Source organism: Amblyraja radiata, chromosome 12 (assembly GCF_010909765.2).
Source record: "Amblyraja radiata isolate CabotCenter1 chromosome 12, sAmbRad1.1.pri, whole genome shotgun sequence".
NCBI classification, from domain to species: domain Eukaryota; kingdom Metazoa; phylum Chordata; class Chondrichthyes; order Rajiformes; family Rajidae; genus Amblyraja; species Amblyraja radiata.
In genome coordinates this window covers 31,992,873-32,015,817 of record NC_045967.1, presented here as the reverse complement: position 1 = coordinate 32,015,817, position 22,945 = coordinate 31,992,873, and the positions used below count along the sequence as shown (strand labels likewise).

Sequence of the window (22,945 nt, the reverse complement as noted above, 5' to 3'; positions counted from 1 at the left end):
ACACTTCTATTTATTTCCCTGTGCTGATGGGATGTTGTCTGGGAAAGTTGGAGAGGGGGCAGCTGGATGAGTGGTGGGAGGCAGTTGTAAGCAGTGGCTACTGGTGGTAGTGGAAATGTCAATTCAATTCAAATTACAACCTCCCTGCCAAACATACAATGTAGGCTGGGATGTTGATACTGGGAATTCATTACACTGTGGTGCAAGTGTAAAAAAACAGGCTGAGATCCAGCATTAAAATGGAAAAATAAATACCTTGGGAGTGACAAAAAGCTGCTTCAAAGGTTTTGTGTGCCTTCATTTCAACTGTGCAGCTTATAGTTTGTGGTGCTGTGCTGCCTTGTATCAAGGACCTCCTTACATTCAGTTGCTGTACTATGAACACATGTACTGACAAAACTATAACAGGAAAGAGATGACCTATTTCACAGCTGAAAATAACACAACATCTCTTTTAAATGCTGAATTAGCCCTGCCCACAGAGGTTTCAAGGTCTGTCTAGAAAGTGGGCAGAAAATCCCAGTGTCTGACCAGTTGGTACTTTGTGATTGTAAACGTGCAAATTATACAAATAATACCGGAATTAGTAATTGGAGTGAAACATAAAACAAACATTTTCTTTTTGAAGCATGTTGATGAATATAACCGGGTTTTCTGATTTTGTCCAGCATTTTAAAACAAGGAAATGAAATAGCAGGATGGTCCTTAAGATAACATGCAACATTGTGATCTCTGTTATTTTCATCCTTCCTGCTCCAACCATATACGATTGGCAATTTGATTATAGAGAATACATATCCAAAAGTTAAATTTGGATCTGGTGTTGGTATAATGTCCTGGAATTCTTCTGGTAATGTTTTCCCATGTAGCAGAGCAGTTGTGTAAACATCACATGCCAGTTAGAATGCTACATTCTACATACACCATGACCAAAATGTTGTATGTGGTAGAATCAGCATATTCCTGCCTTGCGTGGCAAAGACCATTCATCTAAAATCTCCCATCTCAGCAGAGATTGAAGGAAGCAGAGAGAATGGGGTGGAGCAGATTGCAGGAATTGGGTATGATTGACAACATAGATAACAGTCATATAATGACATAATTATTCAACGCGGAAACAGGTTATTCGACTCAGCTTGCTCATGCTGATCAAGATGTTTACCTGATTTAATCCCATTTGCCTGTGTTTGGGCCATATCCCTCTAAACCCTCTAATGGATTGGAAAGATTGTAGATGGGATGAGGTGTATGTGTGTCATAAGCTAAATATGGTAACATTGTAGTGCGACCTAAAGGACAGGCATGAATTGAGTTTTGTTTAAAGTTCTGTTATATTTTATATCAAAATATTGTGTGGCATGTTAACATTTCTACACTAAGAACATGGGAAATAGGAGCTGGGATAGGCTATTTGGTCCCATGTGTCTCCACTGCCTTTTAATAAGATTACAGCTGACTTTTATCTCAGCTTCATTTTCCTCAACAGGCCTCTTATCCATTGATTCCTTTAATATCCAAATATCTCTAGTCCTGATTGAATACAGCGATTGAACTTCCACAGCTCTCCTGGGTAGAATATTTCAAGATTTACCATCTCTGGGTGAATGGATTTCTCCTTAACCCGGCCATGAATGAGCAAATTTTTATGATAATTTCTGAACGCAGAATTCCAAAATGATTGTTAACATTGTTTGAACAGCAGCAATACCAACTCCTAAAGAGTAATAAAACCAGACATGCCTCGAAAGGTTCAAAAGGTTATTAATATGCTGTACCTTAAAGAGTGTAGCATAATGGGCAGGCAGCGTGGTTACTGTTAGGATTGCCATCAGGTGTTCCAGTGTAGGTTCTTCTTCTTCTTCTTCTTCTTTGGAGTTTTACGGCAGCCGGCATCCAGAACCAGTGTAGGTTCATCTTTGCAACCTGTGCTTATCCTCAACCTCAAATTTAATTCAGCAAATGGGGAGAGAGTACAGGGGAGAGAGCCATAGGACAAATGGGATCTAATTCTTGATGGAGGAGGGAGGAATAGCTAAAAGTACTTTGATGACCCAGTAAACCAAGCTGAACATTGAATTATCCAATTTCAGATAACTAACCTACTAATAACCTTCCCCCTCCACCCACTCCTCATCCTTTCCCTGTGCTCCACCTGGAATCACACCCACTTCTCCCTTGCCCTTCCCCTGTCCCCTTTCATCTATAATCCTTCCACTCGCTTTGCAATTACCTCTTTTATCCTTATCTCACAATTTTGTCCCTTCATCCCTGGTTTTTGTCCAACCATCTGCCTATAAAAAAGTCCCAACACAAAACACAACCTATCCATGCTCTCCAGAAATATTGCCTGACCCACTGGTTTATTCCAGCACTTTATCGCCTTATTGTCTCCAGATAAGCAAGCTCCTTGGCTTATGCACGCATACATTCTGAGTAGACCACACAGCTCCTAAAGCCTTTTCCAACATTTGGTTTGTAACTTCAACCCCAAATTCCTGCCTAGCCATGCTAACCTATTATCCTTGTTTTTCAAGCATCTATCTACCTCTGTCTTTAAAATATTCAAATAATATACTTTCATTTTCCTTCAAGGCAAAAAGTACTAAAAGCTCTTGGCACTCTAAGAATTAAGTAATCATCTTAGCTTTGTTTCAAATGAGTTACCACCTTATCTTAAATAGTGACTGCGGCTTCTAGATTCTCCCACGAGGAAACCTATTGATTGCATCATCAAGATAACAACCCTCAGAATCATATGTTTTAGTACCTCCTCTCAGTCTCCTTAACTCTAACTCAAACAAGCCTAATTTCTCCAATCAATCCCCATAAGGCAACTTGCTCATTCCAGGCCCGTCTGAAGAAGGGTTTCGGCCCGAAACGTCGCCTATTTCCTTCGCTCCATAGATGCTGCTGCACCCGCTGAGTTTCCCCAGCAATTTTGTGTACCTTGCTCATTCCAGGTATTGGTTTGGTAACCCTTTTCCAAACAGCTTCCAAGTCAGTAAAATCCTTACTTAAATAAGGAGACCAATACCATACATAGAATTCCAAATTCCAAAAACATCACCCATTCTTTCTCTCCAGAGATGCTGCCAGTCCTGCTGAGTTACTCCTGCATTTAGTGTCTATCTTCGGTTTCAACCAGCATCTGCAGTTACTTCCTGCACATTTCATTGACTATTCACCTTGGTTCTCGTCTATTAAAATGTTCAGCTGGGCATATTCACCGTGTGATGACTGGGGACTTACCATTTTGTGTTTCACTCCTGAAATCAATGAGTACAGTCAGGAAATTGCCTGTGAAGCATGGCCAGTAGGTTTGAGACTTTCCTGCTAGTGCTGAGTCCTAAGTCCTTGGTGGCACTAAGGCAGAGACATTTTCTGCTAAACCATCGGCCCTTCCTAGCTAGTTACTGATTAATAATACATCCATGTTTAAATTATAAAATGTGACTGGTATAAGGAAAGCTGTCACATCTGTTTCCATGATATTAAAAAATGCACATTTTGGTGATACTACAAGACCACCAGGGGTACCGGGGAGATGGCTGCCCTGCCGGCAGTCTGTTAGTTTTTTCTTTCTTTTTGGTATTTTTTAGTGCGTTAAAAGTTTGTTTTAATGTTCTTCGGTATGTTTTATGTGGGGGGAGGGGGAAACTTTTTTTCAAGCTCTTACCTTCCCGGAGATGTGATCAATTTTCGGATCACATTCTCCGAGCTCTGTGGCCTGCCATCGATGAAGCTGGAAGCCTCCTCGGACTGTCATGAGCCCCAGCGTGGGGCGCGGACTTAACATCGAAGCTGATCCCTTGCCTGGGATCGTTCCCACCGCGACCACCGCGGAATCACCATCAAGGGCTCGCAGTTTCAGGAGAGTTCAAGTCGGGAGCTCCAACGTCGCGGAAGGTTCGACCAGCCCCGACGGGTGAGGCAGCATCTATGGAGCGAAGGAATAGGTGACGTTTCGGGTTGAGACCCTTCTTCAGATGGTAGCCAGAGATGGAAAATAAATACAAATCTTTTTAGCATTGACTTATACCTGAAAAACCGTAAGTTCATGTCATAGGAGCATTTAGTCCAGTCGGCCTATTGAGTCCACTCCATCATTCAATAATGGCTGATCTATCTTTCTCTCTCAACCCCATTCTCCTGCTTTCTCCTCATAACTCTTGGCACCCAAATCGATAAGAAAATACTGGAGAACATTGTTCAACAAGGAAGTTATAACCACAGGGGTTGTATGCCAGAATTTACATTACTTTTGCCCCAGCACAGTGCAAAGATTTGCTTTTCAGTGTGACAGGAAGATTTTCTCTACAGGATGGAATTGAGTTGGAAAGGAGGCGGAAAAGTGATTAATAATGGATGGAATACTTATTTTTTCTCGTGCATATCTCCAAGAATGACTTACAGTTTCACCAATATGCGCCATTACCACCTTGTTCTCCCCCTCCAGTTGTACTACAGCCTTGACCAGAGATTTGTAATTTATAAGATGTTCAATCCATACACTGTGTTTTGGATAGGATCAATACAAATAAATGAGTTGAGTATTTTGTATTGTATACTGACTTAGTAGATACTCCAGACTAATCAAATCCCTTCAATTTCTGCTTGTTACTTTTCTGTTTTATGTATGTTTGAAATGTTGATCTATCAATATTTAGTCAGATGGCTATTTGATCGGCTTCTTAGATAAGTGGCATTTTGAGCCAGGCATAACTATGGATGTGAGACTTTGATGTTGTGAAGACTTGAGGTGTGAGTTGGGAGGTGCAATGCCCCGAGGCCACACTTTCAAGTATGATTCCTTTGAACGGTGTGAAATGACCGACCCAACTAGTTGCAGAACTTTCTCATTATCCGATAGCAAGCAATCACTTCAATTATTGCAATAAGATGTTTACTTTACTTGTTTGTTACTTGTTTCACCAGTTCAAGTTTCCCAACCATTTCTACTCCTTGTTGGACAATTTCATCAATGTTAAAGATTAGATCCACAAGCAATGAGTTTGGGGTAACCCTTGTTAGCCCATTTTTGTGGTCTTCCATAAAATTCACACTTGTTTTGAGAGTGTTATTTGATTGAAATAGCCATTATATCTCAAATCAATATTAATTAGTATTGCCAAACATACCCTATGATTCTTACAATCTTTTTTAAAATCCAAGTTTTATTGAGAGGCTGGTGAAAAAAATCAGTCATGTCCAAAGTATTACTAAAAAAATGTGCAGATATATACAGAATGTTCTTTCTGCCTAAACACATATTGCATTTAAAAAATAATAATTTTGGAAAAAATCGTTCTGAAAACTTTTGTGACGGTAACCTTATACGCAGCGACTTATTCCAATTGCTGGAGAACACTGAAAGTTAACCCAATAAGTGTGGACATTGCACTGTGTTACCGGAATTTCCATCTGAATTAAAAAGTTCTGACGTTGTAGATCGATGATTGAAGTGTTTGTACCAGTTGCATTCTGGTGTTAGTTTCCAGTGAGGGAATGCAAAATGGAATTGATTTCCTACCATTTACCACAGATGATCTAGTCCTACAACCTGCATCAGGTTGGAACAGCACACGAGCAGCTTAATTTCAATGGAGAATAGTTGCAAGGATCTAAAGCAATACTGATATATTAGATTTTTTTTAAATTTTGCTTGAATTCCTTGCAAAAGATTTTAAATATTATTTTTGTATAAATATGAGGCACAGTGGCACAGGTGATACAGTCAGAGCCTCACAGCACCAGGGACCTGGGTTCGATCTCACCCTTTGTGGTGTTCATGTGGAGTTTACATGTTCTCCTTATGATCACATAAGTTTCCTCTCGGTGCTCCAACTTCCTTCGTTATCCCAAAGACGTGTGTTGGTAGGCTACTGTATATTACCCTGGTGTGAAAGGATGTGGTAGAATCTAAGGAGATAATGGGGAGAGAGGTTGAGATTTAGGAAGTATAAAAAAGGGGGATTAATTTAGGATTACAGGTAGGTGGTTGATGGTTGGTGTAGACTCAGGGCCTGATAGGTCTGTCTTCATGCTATATCTTTCTATGACCATATGACACCAGAAACATTTAGCACTCTTCACTGTTTTGACAGCTTCCCAGGTTTGGGAACTTTGACAACAGCTGCACTGGAGCATGGCTATTTCAGGCCTTTTCAGCTGTTCTTTTGATGGGGCTTGGTCTGCTCTCCACCCATCCTCCCAACTCTATCTTACCCCATCACAGAATGATTACTCAAAGAATAAGGTTATTACTTCACAGAAGGCCTTTTGCCAAACAGGACTTGGTCACAACAGATGGAGCTGGTTTCTCCCAGCAAGCTGCCCTGGGTAAATGGCACCAAGGGCAATCTGTTTCCACAAGTCAACAGTGAGTACAAAGACTCAGCACTGACCACAAATTTGGGGTTATTCTTTACTTATAATGCATTAGTGCAGGCAGGCCATAAACTGGGTGAAATTAATAAATATTTTATGACGAGTGTTTGCTTCGCAATTTCAATTTTCAGTTTGCTTTGCAATAAATTATTTTGATGATGGCAGCTGTTGTTGAATTAAAACTGCCCAGGGTTAGACCTTGAGTGGAGCTGACACTGTGAACACTGATTTCCTGGTGACTTATCAGATATTTTCTATGACTGCGGCAAAGCATAAAAGTGAACTCTTCAATTGACAGGAATATATTTCATGAAAAATGACAAGCAATTTGTAGGTACCAGGACTGACATAAATTACTTTATCTAACTGAGCTATTGGATTGGTGGAGAAACCAAATCAGTTGGCTTATATTAATAAAAATCTTGAAATGGAAACAGCTCAAATTTTATCGATCATCTACTTGACACATTGTAACCTAATAACTGTCAACTGCGTGGAGCAGCCCTCAATTCAGCACAGCAATCAGAATACTGTGAATTTGTCCACATATGGTTGAAAATGCATCTGATTGTTTCCTTCTGTTCGTTCTCCTGTGACCTAGGCTCCAGTCCATGGATCTAAGTCTTAGAACTCGAGTATCATCTTTCCAGTTTACTACAAACAACCATAGTCATAGAGACATACAGCATGGAAACAGGCCCTTCGGCCCAACTAGCCCATGCCGGCATACATGTTGTATTTATACCAGTCCTACCTGCCAGTGCATGACCAATAACCCTCTAAACCTATCCTATCCATGCACCTGTCCAAATGTCTCTTTTTCCCTGTGGCTATCAAACTGTACAACTGTACAACTCCCCTTCCCCCTCCCCCTCCCTCTCCTCCTCCTCATCCTCCTCCTCCCCACCCCCCCTCTCCCCCTCCCCAATCTTTGCACATCCCCAATCCTGGACTTTCCACTCGTCATTTTAATTTCATGTTTCATGTATCTTGTTGTGTTTTATGACAGTTGGCAGATTAGTTTCCCTCCTGGGATAAATAAAGTTCTATCATATCGTATCGTAACATAACAATAGTACCTGCCTCAACTAACTCTATATACCCACCACCCTTTGTGTGAAAAAACTTAACCCCTCAGAATCCTATTAAATCTTTCTCCCCTTACCTTAAACATGTGTCCTCTTGTTCTCAATTCCCCTACTATGGGCAAAAGACTGTTTCTATTCCTCTATTCCTGATCTATTCCTCTTACGATCTTGTAAACCTCTATAAGATCCACCCCTCATCTACGCATGCTCCAAGGAATAAGGTCCCAGCATCTTCTCAACTTCTCCCCATAGCTCAGGCCCTCAAGCCCTGGCAACATCCTGGTAAATAATCTCTGCACCCTTTCCATCTTGACAACATCGTTCCTATAACATGGTGACCAAAACTGAACACAATACTCTAAATGGGGCCTCCCCAATAGCTTATGCAACTGTAACATGATGTCCCAACTCAATAGTCTGACTAATGAAGCCCAATGTGCCGAAAGCCTTCTTGACCACCCTATCTTGACCACCCTATCTTGACCACCCTATCTTGACCACCCTATCTTGACCACCCTATCTACCTGTGAACACTGCATTTTCCCATCATAGAATGGAATCCCTGTATGTGTTAGACCAACATGCCAGACAACAATGGTTCAAAGAATGGAGTTTATTTTTTGTATCTCTCACTTTCTTTATGTGCATCCATCTCCATATTGTGCCAGGAGTCACAAAACTATTTTGTTGATGTTGAAATGTGGAACAAAAGATAAAGTGATGGAAGAACTCAGTGGGTCAATTAACATCTGAGGAGGTGGAGGTGTGGTTTACATTTCAGGTTGAGACCTTCCTTCAGGACTGAGACTGTAGAAGGAAGATAGCTAATATACAGAACTAAAAAGGAAGGCATATCTCTTTCTGAACATTCCCCCCGCTCCCTCCCCCATCCGGCTCTGTCTGCACGTCACCCCCCTCTCCCCTTCTTTTAGTTCCACCTCTCATCTTCCAGCCTCTGTCTCGTTCTTCCCTCTTGTTTCTATACACTTGCTATATTTCCTCAACACACTTAGACCTGATGCAAGGTATTCACCCAAAAATATCAGTCATTCTTTTGCCTCCATGGAAGCTGCATAACCTACTGAGTTCTTCCAGCAGTTTGTCTTTTATTCCATCCTATACTCCCCAGATTTGCCTCAGTATTTGGATAGAACAAAGAGCAAAGAGTACAAATGAATGGTGAGAAGATAAAATAAATTAGTACCTGGCTTAAAAAGTGAGAGATATCCCATGGATATGTGGGGAAATTACAATTATTAAAAATTATTTTTAACGGTGAAGAATTATTTTAATGAGGCAAGGAATTTATGTCTAATTATGGAGTGTTGATGAGTCAGTGTATAGAAGAGAGATGGAACACCTGGTTGAATGATGCTGCAAGAACAACCTCTCATTCAACTTCAGCAAAACCAAGGAACTAATAGGGGGTTACTCCAGCTTTTTGTGTCTGTCCAAAGAACTAATCATTGATTTCAGAAAGGAAAAGACGGGGGACCACGTATCAATGGAGAATTTTCAATGTCAATTTTCATTGTGGGTTAGCAGTGGAGAGAGTTATTGGCTTCAAATTCTTGGATGCTAACATCTTCCTGGGTCCAGCAGATAGATGTAATCATGAAGAAGGGTGCTATGCCTCTATTTTCTTAAGGGCCTGTCTGACTTATGTGTCCTTGGCACGCAAATTACATGACCTCGTGGTCGTGTTGAGCCGCGACGGTCCTGCGAAGGTCGGGCGCGATTACATGCGTACGTACAGCCGTCTGGAGCGTATGACGTCATTTGAATATGGACACAAAGCTGGAGTAACTCAGCAGGACCGGCAGCATCTCTGGAGAGAAGCAATGGGTGACGTTTCGTGTCGAGACTTCTTCAGTCTGAAAAGAACGGTTTTGACCTGAAACATCACTCATTGCTTATCTCCAGCGACGCTGCTAGTCCTGCTGAGTTACTCCTGCATTTTGTGTCTATCTTTAATTTTCTTGGCCCCGCTCTGGGAGTAGAAGTGGGAGCGGATCCGGACCGCAACAGACGTGAGCCTCAGGCCGAGTTCGGCGATCGTTTGCCCGCTTCTGCTGCTGTTGAAGGTGAGACGTTGCGTCGCGCCAGGGTCTTGGGCCTGTCCCACTTTGGCTGTCAGTTCCACGACAGGCCGTTGGCGCGCGAAGATTTTGTTCACTACAAAAATGTTGGAGCCCCACACGATGTCGCGCACAACTACATACCCCTCCGCGCTTCTCAGTGGGACCGGCCCCGCGCGGCCATACGATGCCCGTGCGCCTCAACGCGACCATAAGGTCGCATAATTTGCGTGCCAAGGACACGTAAGTGGGACAGGCCCTTTAGTTTAAAATGATTCAGCATGTTACTGGACCCTCTAACAAACTTCTTCAGATGCACTGTAGAAAATATCCTGACTGGTTGCATTACGGTAATTCCAACACACAGGGTTGCAAGAGGCTGCAAATAGTAATGAAGTCAGCCGAGTCCATCATTGATCCAGCTCTCTCTGCCATCAACAGGATCTGCATGAGACACTGCCTCAAGAGGACAGCATTTATCATTAAGTATCCCTAGCATCTGGGATGTACCCTCTTTTAAGTGCTACCATGTGGCAGGTGGTGCAGAAACGTGGTCTCTTACCATCAGGTTCAGGCATGGCTACTTTCCTGCAACTATCAGGTTCTTTATAATTAAAGTTTTTGTGTGTTGCCTGAATATGTTCCAGTGATGCTGCTGCAAGCAAGATACTTTTTGTACCTGTACCTCCCCATACCTGTGCCAATGATTGTAAGTGCAACTTAGCTCAACTTAAAACAACACTGTCATTAAATATGGATCTGCTTGAAGGAAATTGCTCCTTATATAAAATTATCATGTATCAGTTTAATACTTGTAGGATACTTCTTGGAAGCATGCAGTAGAGTTGTGTTTATATTTCTCATGCCAAGCACCCAAGAAAGTGTGGATTGTTTGTTGTTGCACATCAATGTTTTGAAAGAAAAATTCTTAGAATGCACATACTGCCTATTATATTAATGGAATTCCATAAATTCAGTTACAGGGAAGGTGGGCCGAGTTCTGATTGAAATTTATTTATTTAACATACAATTATATAGAAACGTGTATGACTGTCCTCTCATGGAGGATGCCTGTGCGTGACTTTATTTAACGTGGGGAGACTGGTGCACAGACAGCCAGCGCACGGTCCTTGACAGATCTGGGTCAGAATCCAGTGGCATGGAATCCAAGATGGCCGGGGACCCTTTTCTGCTGTAGCCTTCACCTGCCTTCCCAGCCGTTGTGACGCTCCACTAAAGTCAGCCATCATCCTCCGCCTGTTCCACCATTGAGGTCTTGGTTGGATTGCTCTTTGTCAGAGATCTCTCCCTCGACCTTACCGCCATGGGTGACCCTACCAGGAGCATAGCTCCAGACGGCATTGCTCTCAGGATCTCAGGACCACACAAGTTTCTCCACCACGACAAGGTGACAATCCACGGAGAATCACAGACATCATAACCCCTGTTCAATGTGATAACAACTTCACCTTTTCAGTCAGCTCATCAGCTGGAAACAAGAGGCAAACCACATTTTTTGTACACCACACAAGTGGAAAGGTGGTCAGTCTGTATATTGTTTAGATAATTGTAACATTGCATTCAGGACTTTGCACATGTTACCTGCAACCATCCCCTCATTCACAATCTCATACACAATCAGTGATTGAAAGACTGTTGAAAAATTGGTAAACAAGATATATAAAGGTGATGTCAACCTATTCTCTACCTCACTATAAAAACACAAAATACTGGAATCACTCAGCAGGTCAGGCATCATCCGTGAAGAGAGAAACAGAGCCAACACTTCATGTCCAAGATCCTTTGTTATAACTGAATTGTTGGCAGTGTTTCTCTTTCCATGGGGGCTGCCTGACCGGTTGAGTATTTCCAGTCTGTTCTTTATATTTTTTTGAGATTTGCAGCATCTGCAGCTTATTTTATTTATTTATTAGCACCATCATTCAACATGGATTGTGCAGGTTGTATTTGACTGTTATGTATTCTAAATGTGATATATTTCACTAATTGCCATTTTTTGTACCGTGCAGATGAGACTCAGCTGGTGATGCCCACGATCAGAACCAGCATTGAGAAGTTCCACATGGCTGGGCAGGTCCTGCCCCCAGGATTTCCTGCACCATTCTTATTTGCTGATGGACTTTCTTCAATAGAAACACTTCTAACCAATATTCAGGTAAAATTTTAGCACAAACAGAACAGTATAAATGGATTAAGGAGAAGTTAGACACAAAATGCTGGAGTTACTCAGCGGGACAGGCAGCATCTCTGGAGAGAAGGAATGGGTGCTGTTTTGGGTCAAGACCCTTATTCAGGAGAAGTATTAGTCCAGGTTCTATGCAATATTGTACTTTACCAAAAACTAAAGTCTGTATCAACCCCAGAGACAAAAACAAGCAGATGCTACAGTAGCAACTGGGGAAAGAAAGAAGGATCAGGCATATTACTTTTGTAGTAATATTTTAATTTGAGAGTGAGGATTTCTCATCTTGTAGTTACAGCAAAATTATTATAACTTGCTAGGTATCGACGAACGACAGCGGCAGTAGTAACAACATGATTTTGTTTGCTCAACCTAAATGTGTGTAGGTGAGCGGAAAAATCTAGGAGTTGATGGAAAATGGGGAGAATAAAGTGGGATTAGTGTAGGGTTAATGCAAAGGGGTTATTGATGGCTGGTGAGGACTTGATCGTTGATGTGTCTTTTCTCATGCTGAAAAATTCTATGACTGATAAATCCAGGAATTTTAATGTTTTTTGTTGGATTACCTTTTTACTGCAAAATATTATGTTAACTCCTCTGCAAATGTAACTATTTTATTTGATTTTGAATCTCCCAAAAAATTAGGATAAATAATTACTTTTATTCAGGGGATCAATTATTGAAATAAACTTTTAAAGCTTCAAATATTCTGGGTAGTTTCATTTCAAGAAGCTCTATTCTATTTCAAGTTATAGTGTCCTTTGTGAATTAATTGTCATCTTGCATGTCAATGAACATTGCATTTGCGGGTTTCAATTCCCCTTACAACTAATGTACATTACAGATCTCCTAAAAGGTACATTTTCTTCATCTACTCAATCTGTCGTCCACACAGAAGTATGTTTCATTCGAAGTTATAGAGCAACCGCCATCTTTATTGATACACAAAGACGAGTTGCTGCCTTACAGAATCTATCAGTTCCGCGCACATACTGCCAGAGATTACTTTATCCATGTTCTGCTTACTGCACATATTTGAAACTCTCCAGTTTATTTTAACTTAATGTTTTTGGTTCCCCATCTCTTTACCTTTTACGTTCATTTTTACAAATCCTTATATGCAAGGCATCCCTTTCCTTATTGAATGCAACAAGGCATTTTCTGCGGTTGAGAACTGCTGCATAACTTCACCAAGTTTAGTCCTTGTATATATTGGTATGATCACCATGGTCCACAGGGAAATAGATTCTTGTGATCTGTGTAGTCTGCAACACAAAGTGTAAACAGCTTGTCTCTGGCAGAAGGCTTGTGCATTCAGCTTTTTAGCTGGGGGGGGGGGAGAATTTACCTTTGGTAGAAAATTAAATCACATTCGGAATGTACTAGGTCTTGCTGCGGTTAGGTACAACTGTAAGTTAACTTTCAATTAATTTAAGATTCAAATAACCTTAAAAGCGGCAGGGTGGCACAATGGTAGAGTAGCTGCCTTGCAGCGCCTGACACCCGGGTTCAATCCTGACTACGGTTGCTGTCTGTACGGAGTTTGCACATTCTCCCTGTGACCTGTGAGTTTTCTCCGAGAGCTCTGGTTTCCTCCCACACTCCAAAGACGTGCAGGTTTGTAGGCTAATTGGCGGTAAAAATTGTGAATTGTCCCTAGTGTGTGTAGGATAGTGTTAGTGTGCGGGGATTGCTGGTTGGCGTAGACTCGGTGGGCCGAAGGGCCAGTTTCCGCGTTTATCTCTAAACTAAATAACACTGATACTTTGTGAGATATACTTAGGGATTTGGTTACAGAATCACCCTGGCCTCAGATTTTTGGATGTTTGATCGGAAACACTTCCTCAATTATCCCATTGCATTTCTGCTTCTGATATCGTGTCTGATGGGAACTCAGTAGCAGTGCAAGGCATGAGCATAATTTCCTCCCACCAAAAAAAAATGCAGATCTAATCACGGGAAGCAGTGATGCAACAAATATGGAAAATTGTAGTTAATAATGATTAATTATATCATTAGCCATTCAACATCTTATGTGTTGCATAATAAATAACATTGACATGAACCAAGTCTAATGAAACTCTACTTTGGTGATTTAAAATTACAAAATTCATTGGAATAACATTTTCAAACACCAGCCTATTTTTAGTTGGAAAGCCTAATTTAAAAATGATGTAAAAGGGTATATATTTCCAAGGTTAAAGCGTTAATTTTAAAGTTTGACTTGTGTTGTAATAATTTACGTAGTTTATAAAAAAAATAGTTTCATGTTAATGCAATGTTCTCTTGCTGGCTCAATATTCAGTTTCATTACTTTTCATAGTCCTTCTCCACAAAATGCAATTTACTCAAAATCCCTTGGCCTACATTTCCTTGGAAGTGGAGAGAGAGATGCTCCTTTCTTTGCAAAATTGCTCTACCTCCCAACTATTTGATTTACAAGCAATGATCTTAATTTGAAATTATTTTGCTCATGCAGTTTTATCCTGGCTCCATCTACCTTCCCCTGTTAACAGTGAAAGATCTTAACTCATCTGTACCAGATTATGCATTACCTGCCCTTGCACTTCTGTAGATGCTAACTGCTTATTCACTAAATCATCCCGTTTTGATACTTCTCTTGCTTTCAAGTGCCTGTGACTGTGCCATTAGACTTCCATAAACTCTCTCACAATTTATTCACCATTTCCTGCTTTGCCTATCCCTGTCATGTTACAAGAATACTGCAAGACAACTAGGATCACTAAGCTAATGAATTTTACACTTTGGAAATACAAGGGGCCAAAGTGTGCAGTAAATTTATAAGAAGCAAAAGATCTGCAAAATGCTTTACACTTAACACTTATTTTCCATGACATTTAACAGCAGGTTACTTTTGAAAATTGTATGGTAATTTTTGTATGGTAATCTTATGGAAAACCATACTTTTGAAAATCGTATGGTCATTTGTAAATAAAGGTTTAATATCACCATAAATACTTGTGAAAATTCCAAACGCTAACCCAAACCCTATTATTTGTTGTGATCAATTGTGTCCAACATGTCCTAAACGGTAGAGAATCTTTGAAAATCATCTATTCTTCCAAAACATATGATGTTTTTTTATACATTTGTAATAATAATTAGATCAACAGTTGTGTATAGAGCAACTTATGATAAGGTAAAACATACCAGAAAATGGCAAAATATTCTGCTATTTCTAGTTGGTTATCATACAGTATTGGATTGAGCTGTTAATGTTCATAATTTAGGCATGAATGAATGTAAGAAAATAGAAATTATGCTGAATAAACATTCACCAGCTTCTACATGTATTGAGGACTTTCATGGATTGCATATTAACTGTGTCAGTGGCTCATTGTGAAACTGTTCAATGGTTTTACAGGGCCTGCTGAAGGTGGCTGTTGACAATGCTCGTGTGCAGGAGAAGCAGATACAACAGGAGAAGAAAGAACTGAAGCTGGAGCTGTTCAGGGAGAGAGAAATGAGAGAAACCTTAGAGAGACAACTCACAACAGAACAGCACAATAGAGGTTGGTCTCAAATGGTAATCAAATGGAATGTAAGCAACAGTGTCAGGATTAAACATAGTGCTTTCTCTGGGTCTGAATTGCCTTATTAGACGGTCTTGATACGGGGCAATGATAATTGCATAAGCTGGCAGGAAAACTTTGCCACTGTGGTAAAGGCTGATGTCCTTCAGGGCAAAAGCATCATAGTACAAGACTCTATTGAACGATTTTACAATATAATTATGCCATCTTTTCTCAGCAATGCCACAGCTACAAATGACTTCTGAGCAGTTTTTTGGTTGAGCTGGTGACATAATCCAGGCTGCTTTAGGGAAGAAATGTTGGCTGATTTTTAGTTATTTCATGTGATACGAACTTTATTGATATGACCAGCATTGTGTATCCCCTGAGGAGGTGGTGGTTTTGGGGAATTGGGTGTCGTCCAGCCAGTTCACATTGGAAATCTGTGTAACTGCATCCATTTTGAGAAGTCGTACCTGGATACTGATGTTCAGTATGTAACATGAAAATTATGCTGGGGAGCAAAATAGACAGCAGAAGATTGACATTATGGTGAACATTTTGAAGTGTAATGTACTGTATATGGATGGTGAATTATTGTTGATGAGTTGATTATCCAAGCCAGTCCAGCTCCTCATATTGATCGAAATTATACAGACATGAGTTGATCAATAATATGCAGAGGTAACTGGACAATTTTCAGTAGATAAAACTGTTTTATATCATATTAATTATATAAGATACTTGAATTTTAAATAGATATTTTAATCAGATATGTTTATGAGATATTGTCTGGTTCGCAACTACTTTATGAGATAAGAGACAAATTTAGTTTTCCATTGATGCCTCCTGATGTGAAATACTACAGTTAAATTAAGAAAGTAACCAGCTTGTTTGTTATTCGTAGCCTCTATTGATACTAGGCAAAGCATTACAAGATGGAAAATTCAGACTCTCGCTCCATCTTGCATCCTCTGAATTGGCACTACCCTAAACACGCTGCTGAGATGATGAACCTGCAGTATGGCAAATCTTTGTTGAAAGCCTATCTGTGTAGCATTGTACATTACTTCACCAGCTCACTGCATCCAGAATATCAAATACAGTTTGATGTTGAGCATACTAAATGAAATCAATCCACTGCCCACTTCACAGAGTTTCAGCGGTATAATCATTTCCACATCAAATTCAGATTTTTGCTTAGATTAAATTATCGATTATACAAACTGTGGCATTAGTGATTTACAAAGTTACTATCTGTTTCTCATACAAATTTGCATCTAAATTCCGCAGTAAATTTATTTATGTGGCTCAGTGGCATTTTATTCTCTGGTGCATATAATTTTGAGAAGCAATAGTTTACAACCAGTTGGTGAGACTGAAACTGCTTCGATACCCTGAGACTGTTGCTCCATAGCACCATTAAACATGTATACATTTGGGTGAGATCACTCTTCAGCCTTATATAGACACATTCTACATTACTTCATCCCACTGAGCACCTCAGAAATCAACAGGTAAACCCTTTTCCATCTCATCTGAAGCAACTGGATTTACTGGGAAATTCCAGGACATTGGTTAGGGTGTACTAGAAAGATGCAGGTGTCCACTGTGAACTCTGACCAATGGCCCATTACTTTGAACTAAAGTTGTGACTGAGACCCAAGGCATTACCAGCTGGCTAAGTACACGTTTTCACAAGCAAAGATAAGCCAACCAGTTAAGTGGTTGCGATAAGGATGGGGTGGGGAGAGGAAGAGAATGAAACAGGGATCATTGGTCAAAAGATACAAGCTATAGTCAAACAAATGTAAAAATATACTTAGATCTAACGAATCAAAATGCTTTTGAGAATCAATGAAAGTCAATTAAACAGCTTACCTCTGATTGGATTGACCTTACTTGACGAGATATGTTGTGTGCATTTGTAACAAACAATATAACAGGACTCAATTGATAATATGTTAAGTCTTGAATCTTCAGATTTAACTGTTGGGCGATATTAAAAGGAACTCATTTGATTCCCCATTTAGTCAAGATGAATCAGCATGAGTTTCAGAAATACAGGTTTATTACAGTGCATTCTGGAAGCTAGGAGTGGCATCTGGACTTTGTTTAGAAGAAAGGACTAGAGCTGAGGTGACAAGATGACCAGCAATCAAATGATTTAATCATGCCACTTGATGCTGATGAGATATTTGTTGTGTCTTCACCAGAGCTTCTCTAACACAGTAGGAATTAACAAACTGTGAAGGAAGACGTAATCAACTCTGTGTTACTCCAGTCACGTTTGCTGGCCTTTTTGATTCACTAGCTAGTTTCACTAATATTTGTACCATAAGAAAGTACCCCACTGTGCATAAAGCCTCTTCAATATGTGCATAAAGAACTGTGCTCGAGTCACTAATGGATACAGGCAGATAATTAGAGGCATTCTTCCATGCAAATGTTGTAATTCTATCTAAGTAATGGATATTAATTAAAGGCATAGAAATTATTAGCACTAGACAATTCATGTTGCCATATAGAAGATAATTCATGTAACCTGTCGTGCTTGTGGGTATGCCTTGGTTAATATATAGAAGGTGAGATTTGCTGTAATTGTATGATCAATTAGGTCTTATCAAAAAATATTAACATTGGTATTTGGGTTTCAGAATGAGATTGTATGCTGTAATGGTATGGCCTGTCTTTTGGGGCAATGAAACACCTACAATTCAGGTACACGTGGGCAGCAGATTTCAGCAGTTCTGTGCTGTTGTGTGGGTCCTGTGTGCACCAGTCAGTTTCCTGGATGAATCAGATACATGCTTGTGGATTTGTTGAGCTAGTCCCACTGGCTGCCACTTAGAAACATTGGCAACAAATTCTCTCATTCCCACAGTGAACTCCACTGAAATTTTGCCATCTAGCTAACCTCATTTGGAGGAACTGAAGTTTGACTCCGCTGCTCTTTGCCATGCCACCTAATTTTAGGCAAGAAGGTAATTTCAGTTTAGTTTACTGTTACGTGTAGCGAGGTACAGTGAAAAGGTTTTGTTGCGTGCAAACCAATCAGCATAAAGACAATGCATGATTATACTCGAGCCATTTACATTATATAGATAAATGATAGGGGAATCACGTTTAGTGCAAGGTAAAGCCAGTAAAGTCCGATCAATGATAGTCTAAGGGTCATCAATGAGGTAGATAGTAGTTCAAGACTGCTTTATAGCTGCGGTAGGATGATTTAGTTGCCTGATAACAGATGGGAAGAAACTGTTCCTGAATCTGGTAGTGTGCATTTTCACACTTCTATACTTTATACCTTATACCTTTGGGAGAGGGGAGAAGAAGGAGTGGCCAGGTTTTTGAACATTTGAATATGCTGCTGGCAATGGAAGTGTCTTTGCTGAAAGATATATATCTTGGGCATATATAATCATGCATTGGCTGATGTATCATATGTGTGTGCACATGTGGGGCATGATGTTTGAATGGGGGGAAATGAGCAAGAGGTAGTGCTTTAATGGCCACAATTAAATAATCCTGTACTTCTGCACTTACAGTTGAAACTTGCACATGATTACAGACAGAAATCGCCAATCTATTGAACTGTAACCTGCCTTTTGAAACTCAGCATTTGGTTTCCAGGGGGTATTGTATCAATTGTCAGTGCTGAATCTATTAATGAGATGTTTTTATAAAAAAATTAATATAGCAATGAATGAGATTTCATAGCAATGTTAATATGACCATTCTGCTGTCGCTGGCCTCAATGACTTTTGAGAAAAGGATGATTTGATAAATCAATTTATATGCTCACTTTTATTTTTAAATCCCTCAATCCCTTGCCCTTCAGTAACTCAGTAAGCTTCTCCAACCGTAAAAATATTTTCACTCGTTACTCTGTCTTCTTGCTCCTCCCCAAATTTAACCGCTCATATTAATGGCTTTCAATGTTCCAGTAGGGTTTCACATGAATAATATGGAGGCTTCCACTCCCTGAATGTCCAGCTGGTCCTGGAGCACAAGAAATTAGGCCAACAAATGTCATGTTTTCTGACTTCTTATCCTTTTTTAATCCACATTGCCTCATGTTTGCAGTGGCTAGTGCCACTCTGTGGAATGTATTCTGGGGTGTTCGAGCTGCCTTCTACTGCTATGCTTTCTCACTGCTGTTTGCAATCCAACTATACCAGCTGAGTATTGACACACATCGACAGCCATACAAGTACCAGAGCAGGCGTGGGGAATCTCATTGGTGTCCTGAAGATGAGATTCCGCTGCCTTCATCAGTCTGGGTGTGCACTGTAGCAAATTATCTGCAGGAATGGAGAATTCCTTGCAATAACTAGCAATAGAGGTTATGTAGCCTGGATCACACTGCTATCAAGTGCTAGATGAAGAGCAGGAAGTGACCTCATCCCTCGGAACCAGGAGGCAGATACAAAAGGCCAGAGGAGTAGAAGGACACAGGTGAGGGCATTGCCTGAGAAGCTGTGATGGGGGCTGTGTTGCTGTTGCTTTGAAGGGGAACATCAAGATCCTGAACCTACATAGCGGGCACATTCTCAGGGGATTAGATGGACAACGTTATGACAATTTGTTAGTGCTCAGAACCTCATTTCCAGCATTCCAGTCTCCAAACCAGAGAACAACTCCGCTGACAGACCCCACGTCACAGGTACCTGGGCCCTCCACTCCTTTACTCCTCTATGCAACCTGCTCAGGAGAAGGAAAAGTGAGGGCCATTCCGCTTGTCTTACAAAGATAAAATAAGGAAGTTGCGCATAAAAGCTGTATCCAAGACACCTTAATGATGATGCAGCAACAGACATGGTAGCTAAGATGTTTAAAGTTGACCTATACAAAAGGGATATAGTAATCACTCTGTTAATAATTATACCTGGTCAGATTCATTTAAAAAGTGACTACAGATACTGGAATCATGAAAAGGGGCATCTGGTTTCAACAGAATTGAGCCACATATAAAATGGAAGAAATGCACCTCATATTCCATTTGGGTAGCCTACTATAGCCAATAGTATGAACTTGAATTCTCTAATTTCACGTAATACTCCAAATCACCCCTCCCCCCCCCCCCCCCTCTTTTTCTTCTGAACTTGAGGGCCCTTCTTATAGTGGTGACCCCTCTCCAATCCCTATATTATTTTGGGTGTAATGAAGGACATTGAATAATCTCTTTATTAGTGTACAGTTGGAGGTTTGGAATTGTGGCGAGAGTGGAGTAGATTAGAAGTGGCAGGGTGAGGTGTGGACACTCTTCATGTGAACAGTGTGGATGTAATAGCAGTCTGTGAGGTTAACAGTTTGGATTTGTATCTCTCGTGATGAATGCATAAGACAGCAATGTGACTAGATTCTTGCCGCTTACATTGGCATGTTGTATCCTATCATGAAATGTCTTCATTGTGCAGGGATTGTCATTCTTGGAAGATACACCTCTTGGTAGGTACTTCTCATGACAGCCCTGGTGGGCCACCTTGCCCCTGGCACACTTGATTTCCCACATGAGGTGAACTCATTGACCCTTCAATACTCCTTTCGGAAAATTGTAGAGCACTCTCCCTCTCCTCTGGAGCCTCTTTGCCCTCCATGCATTAGATGGCATATGACATGAACCTTTAGTGACTGATACCTCTCTATGTTTGTAAAGTAAAGTGATATCAGCTGTGCTGGATTTAATCTGGTCTCATTCTCAACCATGCATATCAACTTAGTGTTGAAGTAGAATTTATTTCACAGAAATGTAAGGAAATGCTCTAGAATGTGCTCAGGGTATAGAACTTGCATTCTAAAAGGGTGGTTGAGGCAGAAAGCTTCATGCCATTGAAACTAATCAGATATGCACTGAAGGAGTCATGTCCTGCAAGGCTTTGGACTAAGTCTTGAGTTTAGGCTGGAGAGTTATTTCTTGACCTACAAACTCTGTTAGAGGAGGAGATTACCAAGAGGATCACTGAAGAGATTCAAAGATATGTTTGAAGTGTACTTGAAGAAATGCAAAATCTCAGCTGACTCCTGAGAACCACTGGCCATGACACCCGAGTCTCACACTTCCCCTCTCACCCCCACGGTGTAGAGGTGCATTCAGGATGGCACTGAGAACCTCGCCCATGCATTGGAGGCACAGACAGCCTACATCAAGGGCAGAAGGAGTTCACAAACTACATACTCACCCACCCCATCAGCTGCCACTAACCTGTGGAAGTCTGCGATACCCACTTAGAATTCTGCTGTCACCTGACTGGAATGGAGGCAAGTGATCATCAATCATGGAAGAGCAAGAAGAAGAAGAAAACACACCAATGTGGTGTAGACTTGCGTTTTACCAGTTTTTGCAATTTTCTTGCAGGGAGCCTCATTTGTTGCAACAATGCAGCAGTGTTCCAAAAACTCATGCAGTCTACTTTAAAAGCATGAGTGTATACAGAATTACATCTTGAATATATTGACATGGTTGTACAATTTTGCAAATGATGGGATTATCATATACCTATTAAAACTGTGTGTATGTGTGTGTGGTTTTGTGTATGTGTGTGTGTGTGTGTGAATGTGTGTGTATTATTATGCATGTGAAACGTATCTCCTTGAAAACCAGACCCAAGAACGCGGAGATTTTTAACATTTCGGTAGGGATTTAACTTATGAGTTCAAAAATCCACTCCTTGGTCAATTATTTCCACAGAATTTGAATAAAATTGATCACAAAACTCAATCTTTTAAATCTAAACGCTGCTCACCAGCTGCTGACATCACAATTCCCACATGCCGACCAATCGAGGCCCACCTGCCTCCAGGCGCCGTCCCCCGCCGCTGTGGATTAAAGCCCCGCGCCGAGCACAAGTACACTTGCGCCACGCCTCCCGCATCTGGACTCCCATGCCTGCCCGCGCACTACAACCCCCCCCCCCCCGTTCTCAAAATGCTCTGCAGATCGGGAGGTCATCGGAGGTCACAGACGGTCACCGGAGGTCACAGCCGGTCACCGGCTTCAACATGGCGGCGGCAGTTATTGTCGCGCGGGGCGTTACTCCCTCTGGGAAACCTGAAATTCCTCCGTTGATCGCAGGGACACGGGGAATTGTCACGCGAGAGCTGCCGTGGCTCTCCACGTCGCCCGAGGTCAGCCCCATCAGAGCCGACCGCTCACCGAGTTCAGGTCCGCACTCTCCCTCTCTCTCCCCCATCCTCTCCCCATCCTCCTTCCCTTTCCCCCTCCTCCCTCCCTAGACGCGCCCGAGAGTTGGGGGCTATGCGTCAGTAGATAGGGCGATTATGGGGTAAAAGGAGCAAATTAATAATATTAATATATTAACAAAGGGGGTAGTTAGCATGTGTGTGGGGGGGTAGTAAGTGTGGGTGTGGGGGTGGTTAATGTATGTGACGCCGCATGCCGCCACCCTCCCAACCGCACGTTGGGGGAACAGACCCAACGGGTCTGCACTTGGTCTAGTCTAATATAAATTTATAGGGAAAACTGTTTAAACAAAATGAGCTGAAATTTGCAAACATTATAAACCTCTTCTCAAAAAGTGCTCTGCTGTATTCAACAAAAATGGAAAGGGATGTGTTCAGTTAAAAGTTTTATAATGCACGATTCTATGTAGAGCAATAAACAATCCACCTGGGGAATTGATGTCACCCAGGTGG

The 22,945-nt window shown here is 41.1% G+C and overlaps 1 protein-coding gene across 11 annotated transcripts in view; it reads left to right on the top strand.

The window, feature by feature from the left end:
• The window catches only part of dach2 (dachshund family transcription factor 2), a 363,969-nt gene that overhangs the window by 302,547 nt on the left and 38,477 nt on the right, over positions 1-22,945 (top strand). For all 11 annotated transcript variants that reach the window (XM_033030400.1, XM_033030408.1, XM_033030406.1 and 8 more), the window contains 2 exons: positions 11,584-11,729; positions 15,142-15,289. In XM_033030400.1, the coding sequence (XP_032886291.1) occupies positions 11,584-11,729; positions 15,142-15,289 (294 nt within the window). The remainder of the gene's footprint in view (positions 1-11,583; positions 11,730-15,141; positions 15,290-22,945) is intronic.